This window comes from Falco naumanni, chromosome 8 (assembly GCF_017639655.2).
Source record: "Falco naumanni isolate bFalNau1 chromosome 8, bFalNau1.pat, whole genome shotgun sequence".
NCBI classification, from domain to species: domain Eukaryota; kingdom Metazoa; phylum Chordata; class Aves; order Falconiformes; family Falconidae; genus Falco; species Falco naumanni.
Genome location: NC_054061.1, coordinates 61,066,318 through 61,090,342, shown reverse-complemented (window position 1 = coordinate 61,090,342; position 24,025 = coordinate 61,066,318). Strand labels below are relative to the sequence as shown.

Sequence of the window (24,025 nt, the reverse complement as noted above, 5' to 3'; positions counted from 1 at the left end):
TATCGGAAGTATTTCCACATGAGCCGACGTGGCATGCGCTTGGCAGCCTCTACCTCAGAGCTGCCGGGTGACAAATGTAACCCGGTTTTGGCCTCCACTCACCACGTCCTGCACACTTGCCTACCAGCCTGTTTATGATGCACGCTGGCCTGCATCCCCCTCACCCCACAGAAAGGAATTTGCGCCTACGGCCACAATTTATCACGGAAGGGATTTTAACGCCGTGCAAGAGTAGCTCCCAGGCTCTAGGTTCGCCACCCTCCAGTGAACCTAGCAAAAGGTCATCATCGCGGAATTATTTTCAGTTCAGGTGATTATGTTCACTGCTGGCACTGTAATACCAGCAAATGTAATAAGAGCTCAGATCGATACTATTAAATACATTACGGATATTTTATATTTCTTACCACAGTTTTTACAGTTTCACAAATATCAAAACCCAGGTGTACATGTCCAATTCGCAACACAGAATGACTATACATTTCCAAAAAGAGCAGGCATCTCAAACACACAATTCTGAAGTGTAAACACAGTGTACAAGCTCTTCACCTCACAATCCAGGCGCTATGCAGCAGCAGCCGAGGTAACGCCGTCCGGTGTGAGCTCCACAGATGGGTGGTTTGCCTCGAGATGGTTTTTAGCCTCCTTCCTTCCCGTCACCTGTTCAGCCTTCGGTTCTCCCCCAAGTTATACAAACATACAATAAATACATCTCTGATTTTAAAGGACACTTAGACGAGTCATGAGGATTTACGTGAGTACAGTACATTTAAGTTCAAGTGCAAAAAAAGTAACTAGTGGCTAGTCATCGATGTTTCTCGTTATTGTCTATGGTGTTGGTCCCAGGCACCACCGGAACATGGGTTGCTCTAAAAGCACAGCTAAAGCACAGCCACCCCTTCAGTCAAGCTAGCTGGATGCCAAAGCGGGTTAACCTGCGCGCCCCCTGTCCTCCTCAGCTGCTGCCACCCCCTCTCCCCTAAGCCCGTGCTCCTCTGGGGCTTGCCCCTGGGTCGCTGTACCGTCCCACCGCGCGCCTTCCCCGCGGAAGGCCCGACGCATCGCACACCTCTGCCTTTGAGGAGGGCCAAGCAATACTCGGTCCCGTAGAAGCTGAGTGCTCCGGATCTCCCAGGAACAAGCTGTTCATGTAAGCAAACGGGCCAAAACGCTGTCCTGACTGAACCCCCCCGAGTCCTCCCTGAGCCCCAGGATTTCCCTCCAGCAGCAATCGTCACTGTGCACCAGCACGCGAGCTGGCTGCAGTTAATATTGAAAAGCGTAACAAAACGTAACACAGGGTCTTCCAGTGTCTTGGCATTGGGCAAAGTAATTTCCTAAACGTGCTGCAATTTAGTTATGTTTGCTTCCTCCTGAGAAACTCTCACTCTGCTTGATTTCTGCATCGACGACTTTGCCCCCATAAACCTAATCACTAAGATTTTTAGGCAATTCCTCCGTACCCCCACCTTCCCTAGGCACTTAAAGCTTACTGTTTTCTTAATAAATAACCACAGTAATTACACTGCATTAAATAAACCATTGTATAGATGACGAAATAATAACAACAAAAAAAAAAAGCGTGTCCACCGAAACCCTTGATCAGTCTCAGGCTGTGCAACCCTGACCAAAGATTCTCATCTCAGTACAGCATCAAACCTAAATTACCCGAACGCACACAACCTACGCCCAACTGGAGGGCTGCAAGCGCAGAGGTTAACTTCTTCAGAAGCCTTCCTCCCACTTTTCCATTTCACTAAAACGCCAATTCAAAAATCTTTGCTTGGCAGAAGTAGACCTTTATCTCAAACAAGATAACGTTAGCTTCAAAAACATATTCTTTGAATACGTGTGCAGTTCACTTACTCCATCGCCGTAATATGAAGATATGCTTCCTAAAGCTACTCTCTGAGAAATCTTTACAGTTTTCATGCTGTTCCTATGTTTATTGGGTCTGATATTTTCTAACAGACTATGCAGGGAAACTCAGGTTTCTCTCCTAAAAAGTCTTTTCTTTTTGTCTTGGGAACAAATTCAAAGAAAATTACCCAATGAAGCCAGACACTCTGTGCCTCAACAAGCGAGGAGTGAACTCCCTTCTACAGATTGCAGAGGAATCTCATAGCACTTGACTCAGCTTTAGCAAAGCAGCCAAGAATTCTTCCTACCACTAGATCCGGCCACGTCAATTCCCTCAAGAATCCCGAACTTTTGGCTTCCCTGCTCATGTGGCTCTGTGTAGTCATATGAATACTCTTTATATAGTTAAAAGCTTGCACTGCATCACATTATGATCGTTAAGATGAAGGAAGTCCTACTTTTGAGCTCCTACTCCAGCGTTTCCCAGGTGAGAAGCAGAATTCCATGCACTGGATTTGATAAGATGAGCGCATCTCAGGGCCCTGCAGCAGCAGGCTGAGCATCATGATCTGACACAACGCGGCCACCAGCTACTTGGGAATCTGATGTTGCTGTAGGTGTTGGTGCTGAACAATTTCTGGACTGCCCAGAATCTGTCGGATTTTGGGGTTGTCTTGCTGAGCTGGCTGATGAAGCACTGCAATTCTCATTGATTTTCTAAAAAGAGGGGAAAGGATTGCATGCAAAAAGTAAGTACAAACACTCACGACACTATCCCCAGTGGTACACCCCCAGATGCATTCAGGCACTTCTGGAAATCCACAATGCACTTACTTTGAATGCCCGCAACATAACAAATCAAACTTAAAGAAGCAAAGCAAAAGTAGTACATGTAAATCCAGATGACACTAATAGCAAGCAGACAGTAGCTTACCTTCCATCTCTTTTCCTAACTGCACTTTCCCAAGAAGCATGCAAAAAACAAACTTTTTGTGTTTCAAGGGAAAAAAACAACACGATTAACTAGACTTCAAAGTGTTCAGACAAGATCAGTCTTTTGACCAAACAACTCTATAACATTTTTATCATGCTCCTTAAATACAGCTTTCTTCCATAGTTCGTCCCCCCCCGCCCCCGTCCCCCCAAAACACTGCTCAGGCTTTCTGAATGACAGAACTTTGGCAGTACTGATGGGTGAGTCCACCAGTCTGCTCACACTAAGGATCACAGGAGCACACGTAAACACCGTTACACTCCCCCTGGTTCAGCCAGCCAGCCTTCACACCGGCACATTTCAGGTCAGGAGGTGGCACACCATCCATGACTAGCTGGTTCGCACTGAAGAACAGGGACTACGGCAAGTAGGTCCCTTTGCTTGAAGGAGTACAAGCAAGCAGTAGCTAATTCTTAATGAAAGAAGAAGGTGTAATTTTTGTCACTAATTTCATTTTCTGTGCATTGACCCTCCTTCCCAATGATCAATTTTCCTTTTCAGGAGGCTATTTAACAAATTTAATAAGAGAGCTGGGCAGCCTTTTTCCAATTTCAGTGTTTTAGCATCACCAACATAAAATAAATGACTGAGCACAAAACCTGAGATGTGTTGGAGCAGCTTTGTCCTTTCAGGGCACTGAAACAGGAATAAGAGCTTTTGGAGAATACAGATGATGAAGAAAATACTGCAATGGGGCACATCAAATTTTGGCACATCAACAAGAACTACTTTCAAATCAGCACCTTAGTTTTACTTTTAGTCTTAGGAAGGAAAGAATGATGAAGAGATCACGTGCCACAGAGAACAGGCACAAAAGCCTTTCTGGCCTCTTCACAGTTCTCAGTGAAGCGGCTGGGTGGTGTCCAGCAGTGTCAGACAACCCCCCCCCTCAGACACCCCACAAGTGCAGAACACTTTTCTTGCCATGTTCATTGCATGCGGCTGCTTTTCTCCGATTTACCGGGGCAGCTTACACTAAGTTTACACAGCCCTGAGGACATCTGCCAACGGGAAACAGAGCGGTTTGTCTGGACAAATTACTTTGATGTCAGAGACCCTGTGATATCCTCAGTGTCACTATAAAAGACATGTTCTTTGACTCGGGGAAGTTCAAAAGCAAACAAAACCCAACCAACCTAAAGACGATATGCCTGTCATATATTTTCAAGAATAAAGACAAGTAAGAAAGGCAGGAGATCGCTGTCCAGGTGAAATTCCTACGCTGCTCTGCTGATTCACACTCATATCCCAAGTCACCCATTTCTAAAGACAGCGGCTGTGGAAAAAGCATTTTTGTGTTTACTCCTGCTGGGTGAATAAGAAGGAACCTCACCCACTCCTCCCAGGCAGGTAAACACAGTGGTGTCAGCACTAAATACGCTGTTCTAACACCTGCATTCACAGCATTTCCCTGCTTTGCTTAAGCACTGCGCTTCAGCTCCGTTCTGAAAGGCACGTCACGAGACGATAGTTCCTAGATCCAAGCCCACCCAACCACCGATGAAGCTATTAGAAGGTATTTTGGGAGGAGGCTGGACAGAGGGGAAATGGTGTAAAGTAAGCACCAGCAATCAGATATTTTAAATCACAGAATGGTTCCAATCTGGTGTAACTCCAGCTTAAAAAAAAAAAAAAAAAGATTGACTTAATTTTAACAGTTGTCTGGAACACCTATTTCTGCAACCATGCAGACACTTGACAGCATCACCCAAGGAAGCAAAACTAAGTAAGTGTCATTTTACACTCTGTTAAGCAGTTGTGCATCTTCATGTTCAATTATCACCTTGTAAATTTTGCAAAATGCATAACCTGCGTGTTCCAACTAACATGAAAACAAGTGTAAACTTAAAGAAATTCAGAGGTATCCAAGCCTGTAAAACAGTCTCCTTCTATACCTCTCCCGCTCCTCCCATCTTCAGGGAGGTAATACTTGCAAAAATAGTTATTCCTGCTGTACTACACATAGAAGACAACTCTAATTCATGCAGTATTTTCAACTATTGTGTCACAACTCCAAATTTATTACAAGCTGACAGAGAATACCTGCCAGGTACTAACAGATTTAAACAGCTATAAAGGTTTTAAAACATCTAACAAATATAATAAGAACTTCCTGTACATTAGAAGATTACCTGCAAAGGCTGATTCTCGGGAGCTGGATTGGTTTTGGATAGTTTAACCATCTCTTTTATCTGGTAGACAGCGTAAGCTAAGGTGACCCAAGGAGACGAGCTGATGCCCCAGGCAGGCTTGTTCACATCCTCTTGCTCTTCTTGGTGTTTAGTTTTCTTTAGAGGGAGTCTGGGCTCAGTCCGAGGCATGATATCTTCTGATTGCTGTTGTACCAGGTCAATAGTTGCTATGGGAACGGGACTGGAAGGCACTGGGATCCTTTCCGCCAGCATTGTCTTTTCTGAAGTTTAAAACAAAGTAATCACTGATAAAGCCAATGAGCTTAAAAAAAAAATAAAATAAGTGAGGCGGACAATGAACACCAAGTGTTTCTTGCTTTTGTCATATGGTTACCAGTGTACTGAGAGCAGAACAGTGGCACCAACAGCCAGGAGCAAGACACGCTGCAACCCAGCTAGGGAAAGGCGACATGGATGCTGCCTTAGAAGCAAGGCTGTTCTGCAGCTGCAGTGAGGCATTTTAGATGGCTGCATAAACAGGAGCAGCTAATGAGTATGAAACCATCCATTTGTTCCCAGCTAGCTCTTACAAATTCGCATTTTCATGTTACACGGAAGAAGTACTTTTCACGTTCTGTGCAAACTGGAAGCCTTTTAGACTTGTAGCAAACTTCTCTGTACAAAGCCTGCATCTTACAACTCCCTCACACTCGTAACTAAACAAAACAGGAACCATTCGGTGAAGTCCCATGGCCCACATCATCAGGACAGCTGTTTTTCTGACCTTAACATTTCTAAACCTACTGATCTAACTTCAAAAAGCTGTTCTACATCTTCACTTTTTTTACTTAAGAAACAAACCATCCCTCCATAGTTACTACGGAGTTATGCAGTTAGTGAGAAAAGAAAAAGGTCAGTGACACGCTGGAGGAGACAAAATATCTGTCGCAGATTTTCAGGTAGAAATCCTCCCAGAGGACCTTTCCATCTAAGGCCTTCTGATTATCTGAAATAGTCTTCACAGCTGTCCTGAAATATCATCCATAAAATGGCTGTCATGACCCAACACAATGTGCCTCTCACAATCTTCAAGAGCCAGAGTATTTATATATAAAAAGTAATTAAACAGATTGTTAGAAACTACTGGATAATTTCAGTAATGGCTGTACGTTCTCTATGAGCCTGCACCTAAGACATCCTGTAAATTCTGAGAACGTATTTTTTTCTGAGTAGAAGTATTTTACCAATTAGAAAAAAAGATCTTTTTTTCAAAATCCTAAAATCATATTTTGTTTCCAGACTCTTAGCACTGGTTATTTTAAGCTATGGCTGGGTGTTCCCTAGCAGTAAAGAAACGAAGAGATTAATCCTGTGCACACTTGACCACATGCTTAGTTTTTACTCATCCAACCGGCCGGGCTGAAAACAACCTAATTACTGCCATGCTTAAAATCAAGATACACACTGTTAGGATGGGCAACGTGTATTAAATGAAAAACAAAGACTGAAACAAACCAAATAGATTAAGGCCGCTAACAACAAACTATTATTTTGTAGGTTCACGTGTAATTAACCGAAAGTTGATGACAAACTTAAGCAGCAAATATCCTCTTCAACTTTCCACGTTTTGCCATTAGCATTTGAACAGAGGTGAGGAAAATTCTAGCAAAATAAATATTTGAACGCTTCAGTACAGGAAACTTGATAACTAGTCAAGGACATTTCATTGAATATTCCAGGTAAAGAAAACTAACCCTCATTTCATACTCCAAGCTCACATTGGAAAGTAACAGTTGGGTAAAAAGCAGCTCAAAAATTCCTGACTTCAGAATTTGCCACAGTTTTATTGTCTTTGTCAGAACTAGGTTCATGCTAAGGTTTTGCACTATTTCATTTCTGGTTAGCCTTTACATTAATAATGGGGGAGATGAAGAAGTTCAAGTTCCACCTGGGGGGAGATTTCTCAGGTGCCAGAACAGAACCGAGGCAGCTGTAAAAGTGTGTGCCCTCTGAAGCCAACTCCACAATTCCTGGCAGAATATGAGAGCACCCAGTGGGTCAAGGTGACCTTAAAGAACTGATGCAACTGAAATGACTCACTGAAGCTGTTAAGATATGTAAAGGATTCCCAGAACTGAGAGGACATACAGGTAGTAAAGTATGTCACGATTTCCTCTAATCAACGTCCAACAACTCGACGCTGCCCTCCTCACAGCAGCAGCATGCCACTCCAGTATCTATCATCGCTCAGAAAAAAACTTCCCACTTGAAAACAAGTGTTTTGCTTTGTCAAAATCTGAGTAAAGACACCAAACACACCATATTAAAGCTGCAGGAAGCAGCTTCAGAGATATCTTTTTTCACTAGCTCGAGTTTTGTAGTGTCTCAGTGACATGAGTATTTACCTTCTTCTTCACCAGGAACTAACAGCCACTGGATCAGTGCAAATAGAAGAAGAATCACTAAACAAGCCATTCCTATTCCTCTGAATGTGGCAGCAGGACCTGTAATGAGATTTTTTAAATTTTTTAATTGAGAATCTACTTACTTAATGAGTCAGCATTATGCACTCCTTGGGTATGATTGTCCCATGCAGAAGCTTATTAGGCTTGTTTCATTACATTTTCCTCCCCCAACGGTTCTTCAATAGGCTTTGCAAAGGATTTTTAACCAAGTAATTAGATTATCGTTTGTTCATCAAAAGGCTGCATAGTATCAACCTATTCTCTCATAATGGATTCATTCATCTTACTTACAGATCAGGTTGAAGATTTGCTCACACAATACTAAAAATATCTAGGCACAACATATTTAATCAATCTGTGATGCTGACAGGACAAAGCCATAAGCAACCTGCTCTGACTTCAGTGCTGATCTTGCTGTGATCAGCAGCCCGGACCGGAGATCTCCCATGCTCCCTCCCAGCCTCAGCAGTTCTACAATTCCATGACTTATACAAAGTGCATTACTCTTTAGAACGTAACAATACCTTAAGCATAAACAAGTTCAAAGCTGGTAGTTCAATAAAACCAGAACTTCGATAAATGCAACAAAAATCTTCAATACCATTTTTGCTTACCGAAGTAATTGACCAAAACCCCTCCAACCATCGCCCCGCATCCTCTGCCCAGACCCAAGTGGAGACCCTGCAGGATTCCCTGGGCTGACGTTCTCAGCTCCGGAGGCACTGCTGCACTCAGGTACGAAATACAAGCCGCCCATATAGCCGCATGCGTGACACCTAGAGAGAGGAGACATCGTGAGGAGTACAGGGTCCACAGAGCTCACAAAGGCAACATCAGAGCAACCGCGCTCGTCAGCTGGAGAAAAACAGCAAAATCCCTTCGCTGACAAACCTCTGTGAGGTACAAACCAGCTTTTGGTAATGGGATAACTGGCAACCCAGCCACAGGGAGACATGACGACTCCTTCCTCCGCAGCGTCCGTCAATGGCTCTTTCTCCCTGTAAGGTGACCTCCCTTCTCTCGAGACGCAGTCCCCAGGAAGCCTGAATAAAGTGCCTTAGAAGTCTCTCTCCCAGGTTCCTCATCCCTTCAAGAGCACCCGGGGCCCTTCAAAATGCAGTCCTGACGCCGTAAGCTGGAGCCAGTTCAAGCATCGATGCCTCCCGGCAGTCCCCGTGCTGCCACGACGGCGGTGCCAAGGTCATAACTGCAAAGGGTATCAGAGATACCCACGCTATTTCAGAGCCAAGAGTGAATCCCCCCCGGCCCTTCTCCCTCCACCCCAAACCCGCCCCCAAGCAAACTCCTCCTGAACTCCACACCAACACACCGCATTTAGGCTGAATGGTGGGAAGAGCACGTCAGCTCCTCAGGGCAGGTCAGAGCTGCCAGTTTTCACGCCCACCGTAGGAGGCAGAGGCAGCGTGCCCTCCCTCCTGCCATGCCTGCATCCCGCGCATCCCACCCGCCCTGGGGACCACGCGTGGCCGAGGCCCTCGCTGCTGTCACGGCCACCTATCCACCGCAGCCCCAGCTCCCCTGCGGAGCCTTAGGACGTCTCTTCCTGGCATGTGCCTTGTCGATTCAGGGTCACGAGTGGTTTTTCCTGCCGCCCAAGAAGGGTGGCTAGGGGGAGAGGCAGCGGGTGACCACCCGCACGCAGAACCAGCTGCAGGAGGAGCCCTCCGAGCACCTGCCCGGTGGGGTTTTTTTGTGAAGTGGGGAAGAACCGGACAGGAAAAGGCAAGGTTGTGGAGAAGCTGGAAAAACAAAACAGTTTTTGTAGCTCAGCGCACATTAAATAAGCCTAAACTATTTTGCCACCCTCGGATTGAGTGGGAATGTATTTTTCTTATTTGAGTGGTATTAAAAATAGTCATCTCAGCTCACCAGTGTCTAAGCTCTACTGCCTCGGTTTTTAAAAAACGTTGGCACAGCTGATGATTCAGTCAACATGTTTCTGTCCTCTGTGCTTGACTTATTAAGGAACAGTTGGACACTCGGTACTTGCTGAGGCATTTAGGCTGAAGACTCATGCAAGCAAGAAAATGCATGATTTTGTAAATACTCACAGAATAACGTGGGTTTTGCTGAAGTGTAAAATGATAAATAGCACTGTATGAAATTGATACAGCTCAGGTACAGACATGTTAGATGTCCACCAGGCTGTACAGTTCAATTTCAGTCCAAATCTAAATAAAAATTTCTCAAGCCTCGTGTTTAAAGGCCAACTTTATACATTATATATAAACATACATATACACACACACATATTATATATAAACATATATATACACTATATCTACATAGCTGGTTTTGGTACTAGTATGTCACCTTGTTGAAAAATAGGAAGTTTACATTAGGATGGGCATAGTTTCCCTTACCATTTACAGTTTGAGGCTTTAAAACTCACATATTTTTCATACAAAATGCTCAGAATTTTAAAACTCGCTGAATGACTACGTTTTCTTTAATGCATACCCATGTATGCATTGAAAATAGCAACCAAGAACTGTCCCAATAGCATACCAAAGCTAATCTGATATAGATGATGTGTTTTTGTTTTACAAAGGATATCAATTAATGTAAAACATTCTGGTTTATAAGCTATTAAATATTAAGTCAAGTTTTAAAGCCAGGCAAATCAAAAACACATCATAAATTATTTGAACCGTGAAGCACAATACCACTGTATTTGTTCAAAAACAAAAGGCCATAACTTAACAAACAGGTTCTTGGATGTTTTCACCTTTACTAAGCAATCCAGCAAGGACACAGCGTTCCCAGCTCCTCTGCAAACAAATCCATACCTTTAAACCAGCTTATTTCACTTGCCATTAAAGGCAGCAGATTTTTTATTTTATTATTTTTTAGTATGTGTACATTACTATATGTGATTTATTATTTATACAACAGTGACTATTTGGAACAGTTTTTATAACATTTATATGTTGTCTGGTCTGGATTACTGCTAACCACAAGTTGTTCACAATATATAGATATTGTGACATTATTTGCTAAAACCACTAACCACCATTTCACCATCTGGACTGGAGTTCCCACAACCGTTAACAACCCTAGTGTTATGCTTAGAATAATAATGTTTAGCAAACTTAGGTTAATTTACATATACACCAAGAGCTGAAGATCTGGGGAGCCAAATTTGTTTCAGGAGAGATATATCCTAATCACTGCCTGTTAGACACCCAAGCTTTTTGCTCTCTAGGCATAACTGCGCTGCTGAAGCATTGGCAGGAGTCACTTCTTAGGGCAGTACTTGTTTTGGAGCTTACTGGACAACCGCCCAGTAAAAATAGCCGATTTTATATAATATATTATATAATATATAATAAAGGTGATCAGTATTGTTTTGTCATTTGGAAAATTTACGCAAACTGGTGTTTCCAGAGCTGTTAGCTGTTACTAGCTAACACAGCTGCTACCGGAGCATGTAGATCAGCGCATCGGTACGGTAAGTTGCAGCTAACCTACCTACCAAAACTTCATCTGCTAAGTGCAAAATCAACAAGACTGCCTGCGTGTTCGTGGGCTGACGGCATGTACACACACAGGAGATGTGTTTGCCTATGAGAACGCCTTGAAATTTTCAGTTATTAAAGATTCAGCCTAAACTCGTATTTTCATACATTGCATGTGCCAGTCAAGACAGCATATGGATTCAAAACTCTCAATTAAGAGGCGAGTTTAAATCTCCTCATTTACTCCTTTGAGACTGCAATGCACTTGAAGAGTCCTCCCCATCCCAGTTACAGGCAGCAACTGAAACTCAGCATGGTTCTTATTACAATTAATAGATGCAGTTTGCAGAGTCACCTTCCAGAAATTTCCCCATGCCCTTCAGCACAACACATGGGCATCATCCTTATTCTACTGCGGAAACACACTAAAAAGAAAAATAAATTTTTTACAAAAGTCAGCTGAAATTGTTGTTAACCTTAAAACTCCTTCAGCTGATGGAACTGGAATTTAAATAGAATTTGACAGCTTCCTGGGAAAAGAGTAATGTACAATTATAAGCAGGACTTCACCAAGGGATTTAAAAGACCTATCAACCTGATGCAGTTGCGTGACCCACACTGTACCCAGATGTTCTGCACAATCTAATCTTTTTTTTTTTTTTTTGGTTGTTTTCAAATACTTCTAATCCTTACATATGCAAAGCTGCTACAACTCTTTACCTCCCTCTGTCAAGGAACTCACTGAACAAAAATAAGGGCTTCCACCTCACCAGATTTCATTAAGGTGTCACCTCTTACCCCTACCAACAGGTTGGGCAGATATATAGGAAAGAAAGCAGAGCCCAAAGAAACAGGATTTGATAACCGCTGCAAAAGAAGTAATGAATCCAGAAGAGATTAAAACTGGTAAGAGCAAGGAGGGGAAAAGAATAAAAGGGAGGAGAGTAAATACTTCTAAAAAGATAAACTTGATCTCGCATTCAGGCACGCTGAATGAGATTGCTGGGATGTAACAAGTGTCATGGCAGTAATTAGCCACACGTACCGTGTACCTCTGGACTTCACAGGCACTCATCAACGACGTTCCATGCAGGCCGAAAAGTGCATGTAGGACACAAAGAGGGCAGGGGGGTGGGGGAGTTGTATTTGGTTTGGTTTTAACCTTCTCGTTTGCTGACTATAATAACTGCAAACAGCATGATTAACCGAGGTGTACATGATTCAGCAGTGGCTAGATATAGATAAAGTCTGGTAGATAAATTTAAGGGGAAGTATTAGTTTGACGGTCCTTAGTTTCTTCTTTAAATCTCAAATACGCAAGATTGTACCACAGAAAAACCCCCAGCACAACAGCTCCCTCGCAGTCCTGCTGTAAAGGCAAACCTACGTACTATGCAATTCATACCGAAATTTCAGCAGAATAAAAACCAAGATTCAAAGTAAAAGAACCTTCTTTCTCAGCCGTGACTACAGCACGCTTCCAGGCACAAACTCATGGCTGTATTACTGAGACACACGTTTGGGGCTTTCCCCGGCATTTTGAACCGGGGTATCTTTAAAACAGGATTACCTACAAGGCAACACCCAAAGCTCTGTATTCATCGTTTGTCGTCCCCCCCCCCCCCCCGACATTTAAGCAGGCAGGACACTTACACGTTCTCCAGGTTCTTTGTAACATTTTCATGTTTTAACACTTGGTATGAATGATGAAGTATCCGTTCAATAGTTGTGGTTCGGGGTTTTTTTAATAACAAATTCAGAAGCATGCTGTTGTGGCAGCTTTAATACAATAAACTTCTTTTGTCAGCAGGCAGGCAAGGGGCCAGGACACAAACAGATCCCTTTCTACACGTATGTGGAGATCAACACAGTGATCTCCAATGGCATTTTGTAACTCAAGTTAAAATCTACCTTACAAAGATTTCTGTAAGTATAGTAGAAAAAGTTAATGCAAATTCAAATTATGCTGCACATGGAAGAATAAAATTTGTAAGTACAATCTTTGGAAAGTTTTCTACATAGTATTGTATAAATCCAAAATACTGGCTTTAACTAAGATGGCACAACTATTTTTAAAGGCAGGAAAACATTTTTTACATTTAAATTAACCTTTCTCTTGCAAGCTTAAAAACCCAAATACTTCAGTATTCTTCAAATACTGAAGAAACAAAGTAAAACAGTTGAGATTTTTCGAGTTTTGAGAAGTGGTACCCACTACAAAGACATAAGAAAAATGTAAAATTTAAATTAGAATAATTTAACATTGCAATGAAGGTCTTACGGACTTCGACAACAGGACTCAAAACAGGGCTCAAATTACTTTTCCAGACCACCTCTGTCCTTCTAATTAAATTAAAGGATCTTTATTAGTGCAAAGCCACTGAAAGAAATTCTTCTCTAGCTGTTAAGAAAAAATAGTTCTGTAGTCTAAAAGTATTGATTGAAGAATACCACTGTGAAACTACAAAATACTTTAACAGCAACAGAATGACCCAGACTATGGGTTTTGGTAGGGTTTTGTTGTTGTTGTTGTTGGGGTTTTGGTTTGGGGTTTTTTGTTGTTGTTGGTTTTTTTTGGTTTTGTTGTTTTTTTTTTTTTTTTTTTTTTTTTTATGGCATCCTTTCAAGAACTACAACCTTTTGCATTCAATGAAGTTCAGGTTTACCACCAAACAGGATTTGCAGCAGGTGTGTACCCAGCTCATGCTTCTGTTTCTTTGTTTAGTTAAAGGGTGTGTTGGTCTCACACAGTTCTGTTTGAGTAAACACAGAACTGTGCACAACCAAATGCAAACCCACCCTTTTAACATCAAATATTTCCCAAGATCAAGAGTTATGCTTTATTAACTGGGGATATTTGCGGTCAACAAAAAATAGAGAAATACCAGATTTTTATTTAATCATCGTTCACTTGAAAACAAGACAAATGTGAGCACCCGAACCTACACTGAAAGGCGTTACTGCGCTGTCTTACCTTGAAGTACTTCCATCGGAAGAACAGTCCAGGCGTTTTCCAGATACGAGATATAAATGTACCGAGCTGTATTGCAGGCAAGACCGATATAAAGCACTCTAGAGGAAGCAAGGAAAAGAGAAGTCAGAGTAGTTTGCACTCTCCTTTTTTTGGTATGTTTTAATATAGCTGTACTGCTTCAGGAATCATTTGCACGTGTACAGTTTGCCAGTCTAAAGCATCTGCTCAACACAAAACACATTCTTTAAGGCCTACACCCAAGCATAAACTCTCCTCTTGGCCACTCTAAACACATATTCAAATTGAGGCTGAAGTTAGGACAGTCTTCAAAATCCTTACGGAAAAAAATTTCAAACAGACAGCAGATTCACTGAGCTTTTAGGCAAGCTCTGCAGTTCCATGCCACACTCCACACAGGACTGTACATCAGAGAGAGCATTTCTAAGCACATCCAACACCCCTTCCAAACAATCTTCTTTTCTGGCCATTCAGAGATTCATTCTGCCATTTTAATGTAAGCCTGCTGCGGGATTGTATTAGACAAATCAATTTTACTCCAATTAATATACGTTTATAGTCCCAGTATCTGCAAACTGCTCAGGACTACTGTAAAAACACATCCCACAGAAGCAATACGGTTTATAAAAATATGCCTCAGGATAAAAACTTAACCATCCTGTTGAAAAGCAACAGATGCTGCATCTCAGAACGAAGGGGGAAAAAAAGCTCTTTTAACAGTTTTTAAACAATGAAGCACAAAGACTAATTGTGCAGTGCATTTCCCATTGCATGTTTACCCTGATGACTTTTCCCTTCCAGTTTTCAGTTCAGCTGAGCTTACCTCTGGGATGCTTATTCATCCAGCTATCTTTCTCTTATTTTTAGATGGATCTTAGGAAACAAAGACTTAATTCAAAACATGGTTTTAGCTTGAGAAGATAGACTATTGCAAATTTAAAGATTTTTTTAGGGGCAAGGATAATTTCTTGTCCAAACATGGCTTCTCGGTTGACCCCTGGTTTAGCACAAATGAAATAAATTCCATTGATAATTAAGGTGTAAGCATAAACACTGTGAAATGGCTCGTTATTCTTTGTGCTGCTTTTTTAGTTAGTTGAATAAATACAAAAGCAGCCCAAGATTTAATAAATGGTACATAGCCATTCTGGAAAAATCTAAAGTGAGATGCAATCATAAAAATGAGGCATCTTGTTAACACGCAAGGTCTCCAAATATACGTGTTGACAGCTAAAAAGCCAGAACCATAATTTTCATCATGTCAGTGGTATTAAAAAAGACTCAAAAATATAAAGACAGGTCTGTGCATTTCACAACAACATGTATTTACAGAAGACAATATATTTCACTTTGAACAAGTCGGGTAAGCTTGCAGCAAGTCCCCCCTGCCCCCCCAGTCACACATCAGACCAAGCTGCACTGCTTCCAGATACATGTGAGGTCCACAAGTAGCTGGTTTAAGCTGCCTTAGGCAACACAAGCCCATTGAAGAAAACATGGGAAGCCATGACATGTTCATTATTATAAAATAAAGAGAACAAACTTGTTCTTTGCGCCATGGCTCATAAATTTCATCTCTCCCTTTAATTAATGCCTTCTGTTCCAAACAAGTAACTTCATTCCTTTCACAGGCACAACTTAATGTAATTCTTGTGCCCTAAAACACTTCAGAAATGTGATTTTCAGAAATGTGATATGAAAATACACATTTGCCACAAAAGGCTGCAAAGGTCTGCAGCATCCTTTCTTCATTCCCCTACCAGTAAGGCTCAGGGTGACACACGCTCCTGGGGATACAAAGCAATCACCTCACTAGATACTTGGTTTTCCCCATCAGCAGCGCAGATGTGCCCAGCTCTGCTCAGGACCAGTGCTTGCCAGCTTAATTTCACTTCTGTCTAGCAAAAACTCAGCCTGTGCAGCCACAATTTCCATCCCACCCCAGCTGTTCCCTGTGATGGCCAGACCAGAGATGGGAAGGGGTGTCCTCCTGCTTCGTAGTTTTTCCATCATCACTAACAGACTCAGCTACCTGTGCTTTTCCACTGTGTTACACTTGCACAAAGTTTTGGATTCAGAGTTTAAGAGCAGCAACTTAGTCAGGTTCTACCTTTAAATTTCTTAGAATACGTACAGAGTTTTAGGTAAATTACAGTTTGTGAAGATTTCTGAAATTATGGTTTTAGAGGGTTACATCACACAAGAACTCTTGTGTATTTAGAGAATATTCTCAAAAAAGTATTTATAATAATCACTTAGGCTCTTTATCAGACCTAAATGGAAAATGTAAACAGATGTTCCTATATGCAGTATGCACAGAGACACCATATTCAATTTACAGGTTGAACATTTAAAGTACTGAATATATATTTACTTTAAGGAGACTAAGCTGTTTACAGCTGTGACTACCAGTCTCTGCTTCCTATAAAAACTCACATGCTGGAATTGTGGTCAGACAACACACTCAAGCTTAACCTCAAGTGGGAGGTTATTTTCAGAGAGTAACATCATCTTCCTAAACTCGCGGGCAGTTATGAGCGCTTCTACACGGGATACCATTCAACAATGGTGTCTAAACATTTGATGGCCAGTGTTGCACGCTTCTCCGTTGCAGTGACCTCTCAAAGAACTTGTGGCCTTCACCACGCTTTCCGATGACTTTTTTTTTTACCTCTTTATTTCACTTTTAAATGAAAATCTGCTCTGTCATCTCTCAGGAGGCGGCTGGAGGAGGCAAGGCAAAAAATACCCCTCTAACATCTGCGGTACTCCCTCCCCTCCCAAAGCTGTACAATCACAGAGCAGCTTTCTAGCGGAACAGATTGCTGCCATTGCACCAGATTAATCCGGTGACCTGGTAATATACAGCGTTAGAAACGCTAGCAGCATGGATAACACACGCACACGTGCAGCGCCTGTCTGTATGAACACTATAGCTAATGAAGTCAGAAATCACACATTTTAATCAGCACGTTAGGTATGATCATGCTTAAAATGCTTGGACAATAATTTGAGTATTACTCAAAAAAACCCCAGCCCAAACTACCAAAACCGTGAAAACAGAATAGGTTTCAGAATGTTGTTAAGAGTCCTATATGGGGGTAAAACCAGAAAGCTTTACAAGACTAGAAGAGTTAAACTGAACTTCTATCGAACAAGGGTGTAAAGCCTATTTTCTTGTAGTTCTACAAAGGACAGTCAATAGCATTTTCTCCTGCTGTGACAGTGCATGCAACTCTGGTACTCATTACTGTCTTCAAAGAATTAGGACAGGAAGGAAAGATTGAATGATAACATTCAAATAAATACTGCAGAAAGACTGTCTACATCTAAGAGTCCAACAACCCAGAAGAAAGGAATTTCGAGCTATTAAAAAAAAATATATATCTATCTATATATAAACCACTGATGCCAAATGCTTCTGGCTCAGATGGTTCCAAGAAGAATATATAGTTGGAGGCTTCTGGTTCTTATCAATGGGAGAATGAGTATTTGGAATATAAGGCAGCAGACACATACAGAACTATTAAAGAATATGAGCTATGAACTCCTACACATTCCTCTTAAAAAAAAAAAAGTTTGCCTCCTCTTGCACAAACCATGCATTATAAAAAGTTCAAAAACTCCAAGAAGAAAGGCAACCAGACGGAGCCATCTCAAACTGTGATGACTAAATACAACTCAGCATTAGATAATATTAACATATGACTAATGTGCATTTCCCAGGTATAGGTATAAAGAATGTTGTTTCATCACAAACAGGAGCTAGTGTTTAAACAACTTAATCCTTATCCAGTCTTGGCTTCATAGGCTTCAGTGCAAAGAAGAAGAAAAAAAAAAAAAAAAAAAAAAAAGATAAAGAGTTAATCCTGTACATCATCTTTCTTTTTACTGGCCAGTGCTCTTCTATTTCACCTTACTCACAAACGTACCATTCTTTTGGGTTTTTTTCTTTCTCTACTTGAAATCTCAGCCTGAATTTCAATGTATATTGTTATGGTACAAAAAAGTATACCCAAGCTATCTTTAGCTACCAAGATTGTGATCTCTTCTCACACTCCTCCGTCATCATATCCTTCCTCCGATCTTCACATGCGAGGTGTCATATTTTCTCAATCTAATTATTGTCAAATTCAGAGATTAAAAATCTGATTCAAAGCAAAGAGACCTTCCTCAGGCCAAAGAAAGAAAACCCACATCTTTTAAGTAATGCCTCAAATTACCACACGAAGCACCTCAAACATTTTTGTTAGAGGTCAAATGAATCAAAAAATTAATCCAAATAAAACCAAAACAAATAAAACAGAGAACAGAACTACAGAAGAGAATACATGAAAAGAAGAGTGCAGACAGCTTAAAAAACACATCTCAATGACACTACAACTATAAACATGGCATTTGGAAAGGACTTAATGGTAACAGCACACAGAGTTGTTGCACAGAGTACCTGAGTAAATAGAAAAAAAAATAATCCCACCTTTATGACTTCATTAACTCAGATTTCCCCCTACCTTTCCTCCCTGAGCTATTTTTAAAGAGTAGTGAAGGGATCTGGAATATATGGAAATTAAGTCAATTATGAATTTCGTGGAAAACAATGTTCACTGACATGCTGGATGTTGTCACTTTCACTTACCCAAGGCAAAAACTACGGCAGATGCCCTGCACAGCCATCTCACTTCAGTACCTAACACAGGCAGTCGCAACGGAAGGAAGAGAGCAAGGAACTGAACCGGTAAGCGACACTACAGGGCTGCAACCCCATTCTGCCAACACCCAGAGCCTGATGACAAGGGCATGTGCACAGGAGGTGCTCACCTCACTGCTTCATCTCACCCTCCACCCCTCTCCGCATGCAATGACACCCTTCCAGGCTACTGTGGGGGCAAAAAACTGCCCCACAAGGAGAAGCGGGTTAAAGCAGGAGGTTTCCAGCACACTGCTACTCACAGGGGAAAAAAAAAAAGTAAAATTAATGGAATTTTATGTTGAAACAATCCTTGACTGGGTGGCGATTTGTAAAGATCTCCAACAGAGCTCTGCGTCAGTGAACTAGGATGTCTTCTGGAACTGTCTGCAAAAGGTCACAGTGCCAGGCATAATGCACGCACTAACATGCAACTCAAATACAAAGGAAGCATTTCAGAGCACTTTCAACTCCTAAAATCGTAATAAAAAAAACCTCCATCAGGCAAGCTACATAACCGAGCAGGACTTGGACTTTTAAAACGAAAGGGATTAGCTTGAATTTCGCTTTGTAAAAACACAAGGCCAAGCCTGAAATTCAACACCTTTTGTGTAGCACTCTGCTGATTGCTAACACCTTACCTGATATGGCCAACCAGTTCAATCAGTTTGTGGCTGAAGAAGTAGGCAGTCAGCTCTGACACGTGGCTGAGCACAGAACAAACTCCAAAGAGAGTGGTGGTGCCATTCAGGTCTTCCAAGTGCCAGTAAAGAAAGGTGAACACAAAGCCATATCCAAAGCCCATGAACCACGCCACAAAGAGCACCGAGCCGTACTGGATGCTACACAGCAGTTTTATTAGGTCCCAAAAACTGAAAGACTGGCTCATGCTGGTAGGAGTGTTATCAGAGGATTCATTGGAGGCGCTTCTGTCCACCTGTGAGATTTCTACTTCTTTTCTCTTATTTTCGTCTTGCTTGAAGTGCGCATAATGAAATCGAAACTGCGTGGCCACAATTAACGCCATTGTCATCAGAACACCAAAAACAATGAAGACTATCCTGTAGTTCTTGTACTCGGGAGCTTTACATCCTTGACCTTCAATGCCAACTTCTGTATGGGTATAGTCAATGCCAATTCCCACGGAGAGCATGGCCAGCCCCCAGCCCAGAGACCCCCACATACGCTGCAATCCATACCGGTCCCGGTGCTTGCCAAGGTACTGCAGGGTGACGGTGTCCACAATAGTAACAGAAGAAGCACTGAAAAATTCTCCTATTATGACGACCAGCAGAATGAGTAGAAAGATGGCTTCTACTTCTTGTTGATCATAAACGAGCACAGCTTGGTCAGAAGGCATTGGCTTTGTGGTGATGGCAGCTGGGGTGGTACTCGGAGTCACGTTCCCTGGTGAGACTGGGCTAGTGGTGGTGTTTTTCAAAATAAAATGGGTGCTGTTTTCCAAAACAAACCCTACGTCATTGCTCTGCGTAGGTAACAGGACTGTTATATCAGGATTAGCTGTCCCCGTCGCTTCCAAAGTGACTGGACTGGAAGTGAGCAGGCCCCTCTTCCCACGAAGTTTCGGGGACGCAGTGCTCACTGCGGTTAGCGGAGAAGACATCGAGGCGTTTTGCGTAACTGTTGTTAAAAGGCTGCTTGCATTGGTGGGATGTGCTGGGGGAAGGCCCTTTGGTACGCATCTTAAGGTGGCTGGTCTAACAAATCCGATCCCCAGGTTAAATAAAACCCAGCATAAAAGTGAAAACAGGAGGACAATCTTCCCTTTCTTGAAGCGGTCTGCCACCACTCCCCAGAAGGGAGCACTGCAAAACTCAATGAAGTACCTGATGCCCACCAGAAGTCCACTCTGACTGGGTGACATACCCAGCTGCTTGTAATACACAGGCAGCAAGGGGTAAAGCGAGCCATACGCAGAGTAGAAGAAAAAATAAAAAACCTTTGAGATCAGAAGATCATTGTTTATTTTGACGCAGTGCTTTTCTAACCAGTCCAGCTCTTCATCTGGGACAGTGGTCGTCTCCGTTGAAGGGGATTCATTATGGGGTGGCAAGTCTTGATCCTTGGAAATGCCATTGAAAGGATCAGCAAGAACGTACTTTCTCTTCTGTTCTTCTTCATCATCGGTTAAAATGGCAACCTTATCATCAGCTGCCATGGTTTACCACAAGCATCCAGTATCTGGTGCACTCTCAAGGAAGTAGGGCTACCCTGCAAACAAATAAAACGTAACACGGTTAAGGCACCACATGGGAACAGACCTGCAATGCCAGTTATCAAGGACAAAGACGGCTTTTTCGTAAGTGACATGCCTGAGCAATAAATGCAGTAGCAGGGCGGGGAAGGCCGTTTGTCTAGACTAGTGGTACATGGCAGCATCAATAAAAATGTGTTTTATGACCAATTCTGTGAAGTTCTCCCAACAGCAGCTTTAATACTGTGCAATAAAACATCTCTCATGTTTAGGATAGAGAATAATTTATATATTCAAAGTTACTAAGGCAATTAAGTACTAGCATTTGCAAAACTCTTCTTTCAAGTTGTCTTTTCTCCCCCAAGGCTAACTGCTTTATTTCCAGTATTCCCTACGATACCAAAGGATAGCCATGGTTTCATAATTAAATAATGCAGCCACATATATATCCGGGTTTTTTTAATTATCAAAACAAATTACTATCCGAAGCCTCCTGATGGCCTTCAAAAGGTTCATCAACCTCCTCTCGAAACGCATTTTTCTAAGCACTCCACAACCACAGCAGAAACTGGTGGGAGACATGACCTTCTAAGCTGGATGGAAAGGGAGGTGGGAATGAGGATGGGGCTTTAAGATTCAAACAAGGGACCCTCGAAATTAGGACAACAACCTCAAAGGCATCACAGACCTGGGAGCAAAGAAACACAGGGACAAGAAACAGGTACAGGCCCTAAAATGATCTCCTGAAGTCAAATTCTGAGACTGAAGAAAGGTGGATTGGGAGATAACTGTACTGCAGCTGCCCACACTTGGCTTTTCTAGAAGTAAAAAGACTGCAAAACTGACAAGCAACACTTAAAAATAAACTCACTGCTACTTGGACTTCGATTTGGCCAACCAGCTTTCATGTTTGAAAACAACAAAACCATTCTAATAAGCTAGGCTTGCTAACAGTAGCTTTCATTTCAAGGGATGGAAAAAAGCTCTGCCAGCAAGTTGTCAGCCCAAATCATTATATTGGGCAACTATTTTTACTATATTAATACCTGTAGATTTAACCTAGGAATATTAGCTCACGTTCATTATGAGAAAGTTGAACATTTAGTATCTTTTGGTTTTGTCATCCCTTTGCTGTTCGGATTAGTGTTACTATCGCACAGGAACCTTTTTAAGGACCAATGTTTGCAAAGACCATTTTATTCCAGAAGAACCTGAAATTTCTCCAAGAGCACTCAATGTATCATCAGGAATATCTCTTCTAAGAATTTTAAGTATTTTTTTGCAGGTCTACACTTTATTCCCCCTAGAAGAGCTCCAGTGAAATCACAGTCCTTCAAAACTCAACTGAATGCACAACACTGTCCCCTTAAAATCAGTCATGCGTTGATCTATCCAGTGCCTTTAAATTAATTAATTATAATTCAGAATTTATTTAAATACTGACGATGGATTTGCAAACTGATGCAAGGCAAATAACAGAAAAGAGACTCTAACATTCACAAGTATGTTAAATTAATTGTTTCTTACTGATCCAACATACAAGTAACGGCTGACAGAGCAAGCCATGGATACTTCTAAAAACCAGTCCATTAAAATAATCTAAACCTTACACAGTTCAGCAATAGACACATCTAAAAATACTGTCATTAAAACCCCAAACATTCATGAGGTCTGTGTGTGCTTTTCGATTTTAAATGTCATTTCTATGGGATACTATCTATGAGGATCTCTGGTTTCGCTTAGGGAGAAGTTGTTGCATAAAAATCTTGGAACCTTAAATATTCATGTATTCAAGGTCAGAAGTTAATCAAAATGATGCCAGCACATACACACAGACTTCTTTTTTCTCCAGTTTCTTCAACACAATCCAGTCTTTAAAAAAAGAGAAAAAAAGTATTTAAAGTGTCAAAAGATTATAAAAAGTCCTAATGAAGCTGTGAGAACAGTCAAATGTGAAAACACATTTGCTTGCTCTTACCTGCTAGCATCAAAAGCCACGTGAACCAAAACCCAACAGCTGCCGAGTTTGCTCCTGCAATTTTCTGTTCAGCCAGCCACTTCCACCTGAGTTAGAAGGGCTGTGGGGTTTTTGCTCATACAGTTGCTCATTTTTGGCTTCTATAGCCGTAAAACAAGTTCTTCTAATAAGTAAATCAGATCAGTCACCATCTATGCTTTTGCTTTCGTTAAGCCTCGCCTTCTTTGACAACAAAGACTCCAGAGCTTGTGCAGGGCCCCGCTTATGGCCAGGGGATGTAACTGAGGTTTCAGTGTTGTTGCCATGTCCTACCAAAACTGGTACATGCTCACCTATTTACAGCAACTTGCTTACTTGCTGTATCAGAGCTTCACAGCATTTAGTTCTGAAGAATAAATTTCCTCCCCTGACCCCATGATGTGACAAAGCAGAACTCAGATTTTAACCCTGTGGACATTAGGACAACTCCTTTGCAAGGATGAACTGAAATTACCCTGATTTAAACAACACGACCATACCCTCTACCCCTATATATAGACTCTGAACCATGTGATTTCATACAAATTATACCAAAGGCTTTTGCAGCAATTACTGTTGGATCTTTTTAAATTCAGTTTCTCTTTTCTGTGGGAAACTACGGAACAGGACTTTCTATGGAAAGGGACTTCAGTTTTGTATGTTGTATGAATAGTGGGTATATTAAAAATCGTTACACTGCTAATCTTTCAACACTTCAGTTGCTGCATCTTCTTCCTCCCTCCGTAACAAGTATCTGCCTCAGCATCCATCTTCTTTCTAACCCACTGTGTGCAAGGATTAATCCAAATGACCCACTCCTGGTATTTTTTACTAGAGTATCTTGGATTAGAACGCTATGAAAAGTGTATTTCACAATAATTTCAGTAAACATTTTCCCATCCTGAGAGTGCTTCACTGAATTTCATTAATAACGCAGAATATACCCTTGAGAAATATAACGGCATCAAGAATGGTAGGAGCCATATGGCATTCTTTAATGTTTTGATCAGTAGTTTGTTTAGCATCAGGATTTTGAAAGTGATTTTATTTAGAGATTTTTAAAATTCTAAAAATAAATGACTGAAAATGAAAAAAACTAAGTGGCATTGTTTCTGAAAAATCTACAAAAAACTACTTAATCTACAGGGCTTTCCTCTTATTGACAAAAAACCCCCATGCCAGTCAGGGATTGAATGCACAGCAAA

At 41.6% G+C, this 24,025-nt stretch overlaps 1 protein-coding gene across 10 annotated transcripts in view; it reads right to left on the bottom strand.

The window, feature by feature from the left end:
* Nucleotides 1-379: 379 nt before the first annotated feature.
* MFSD6 (major facilitator superfamily domain containing 6) overlaps nucleotides 380-24,025 on the bottom strand; it is a 48,966-nt gene continuing 25,320 nt past the window's right edge. For 8 of the 10 annotated variants that reach the window (XM_040603052.1, XM_040603053.1, XM_040603051.1 and 5 more), the window contains 6 exons: nucleotides 19,251-20,841; nucleotides 13,905-14,002; nucleotides 8,066-8,227; nucleotides 7,392-7,490; nucleotides 4,987-5,267; nucleotides 380-2,577 (listed from right to left, as the gene is read on the bottom strand). In XM_040603052.1, coding sequence (XP_040458986.1) covers nucleotides 2,395-2,577; nucleotides 4,987-5,267; nucleotides 7,392-7,490; nucleotides 8,066-8,227; nucleotides 13,905-14,002; nucleotides 19,251-20,788 — 2,361 coding nt within the window. In that variant the 5' untranslated portion in view covers nucleotides 20,789-20,841 and the 3' untranslated portion in view covers nucleotides 380-2,394. Of the gene's footprint in view, nucleotides 2,578-2,794; nucleotides 2,847-4,986; nucleotides 5,268-7,391; nucleotides 7,491-8,065; nucleotides 8,228-13,904; nucleotides 14,003-19,250; nucleotides 20,842-24,025 lie in introns of all 10 variants that reach the window. The other 2 variants (XM_040603055.1, XM_040603057.1) reach the window with 2 other exon arrangements.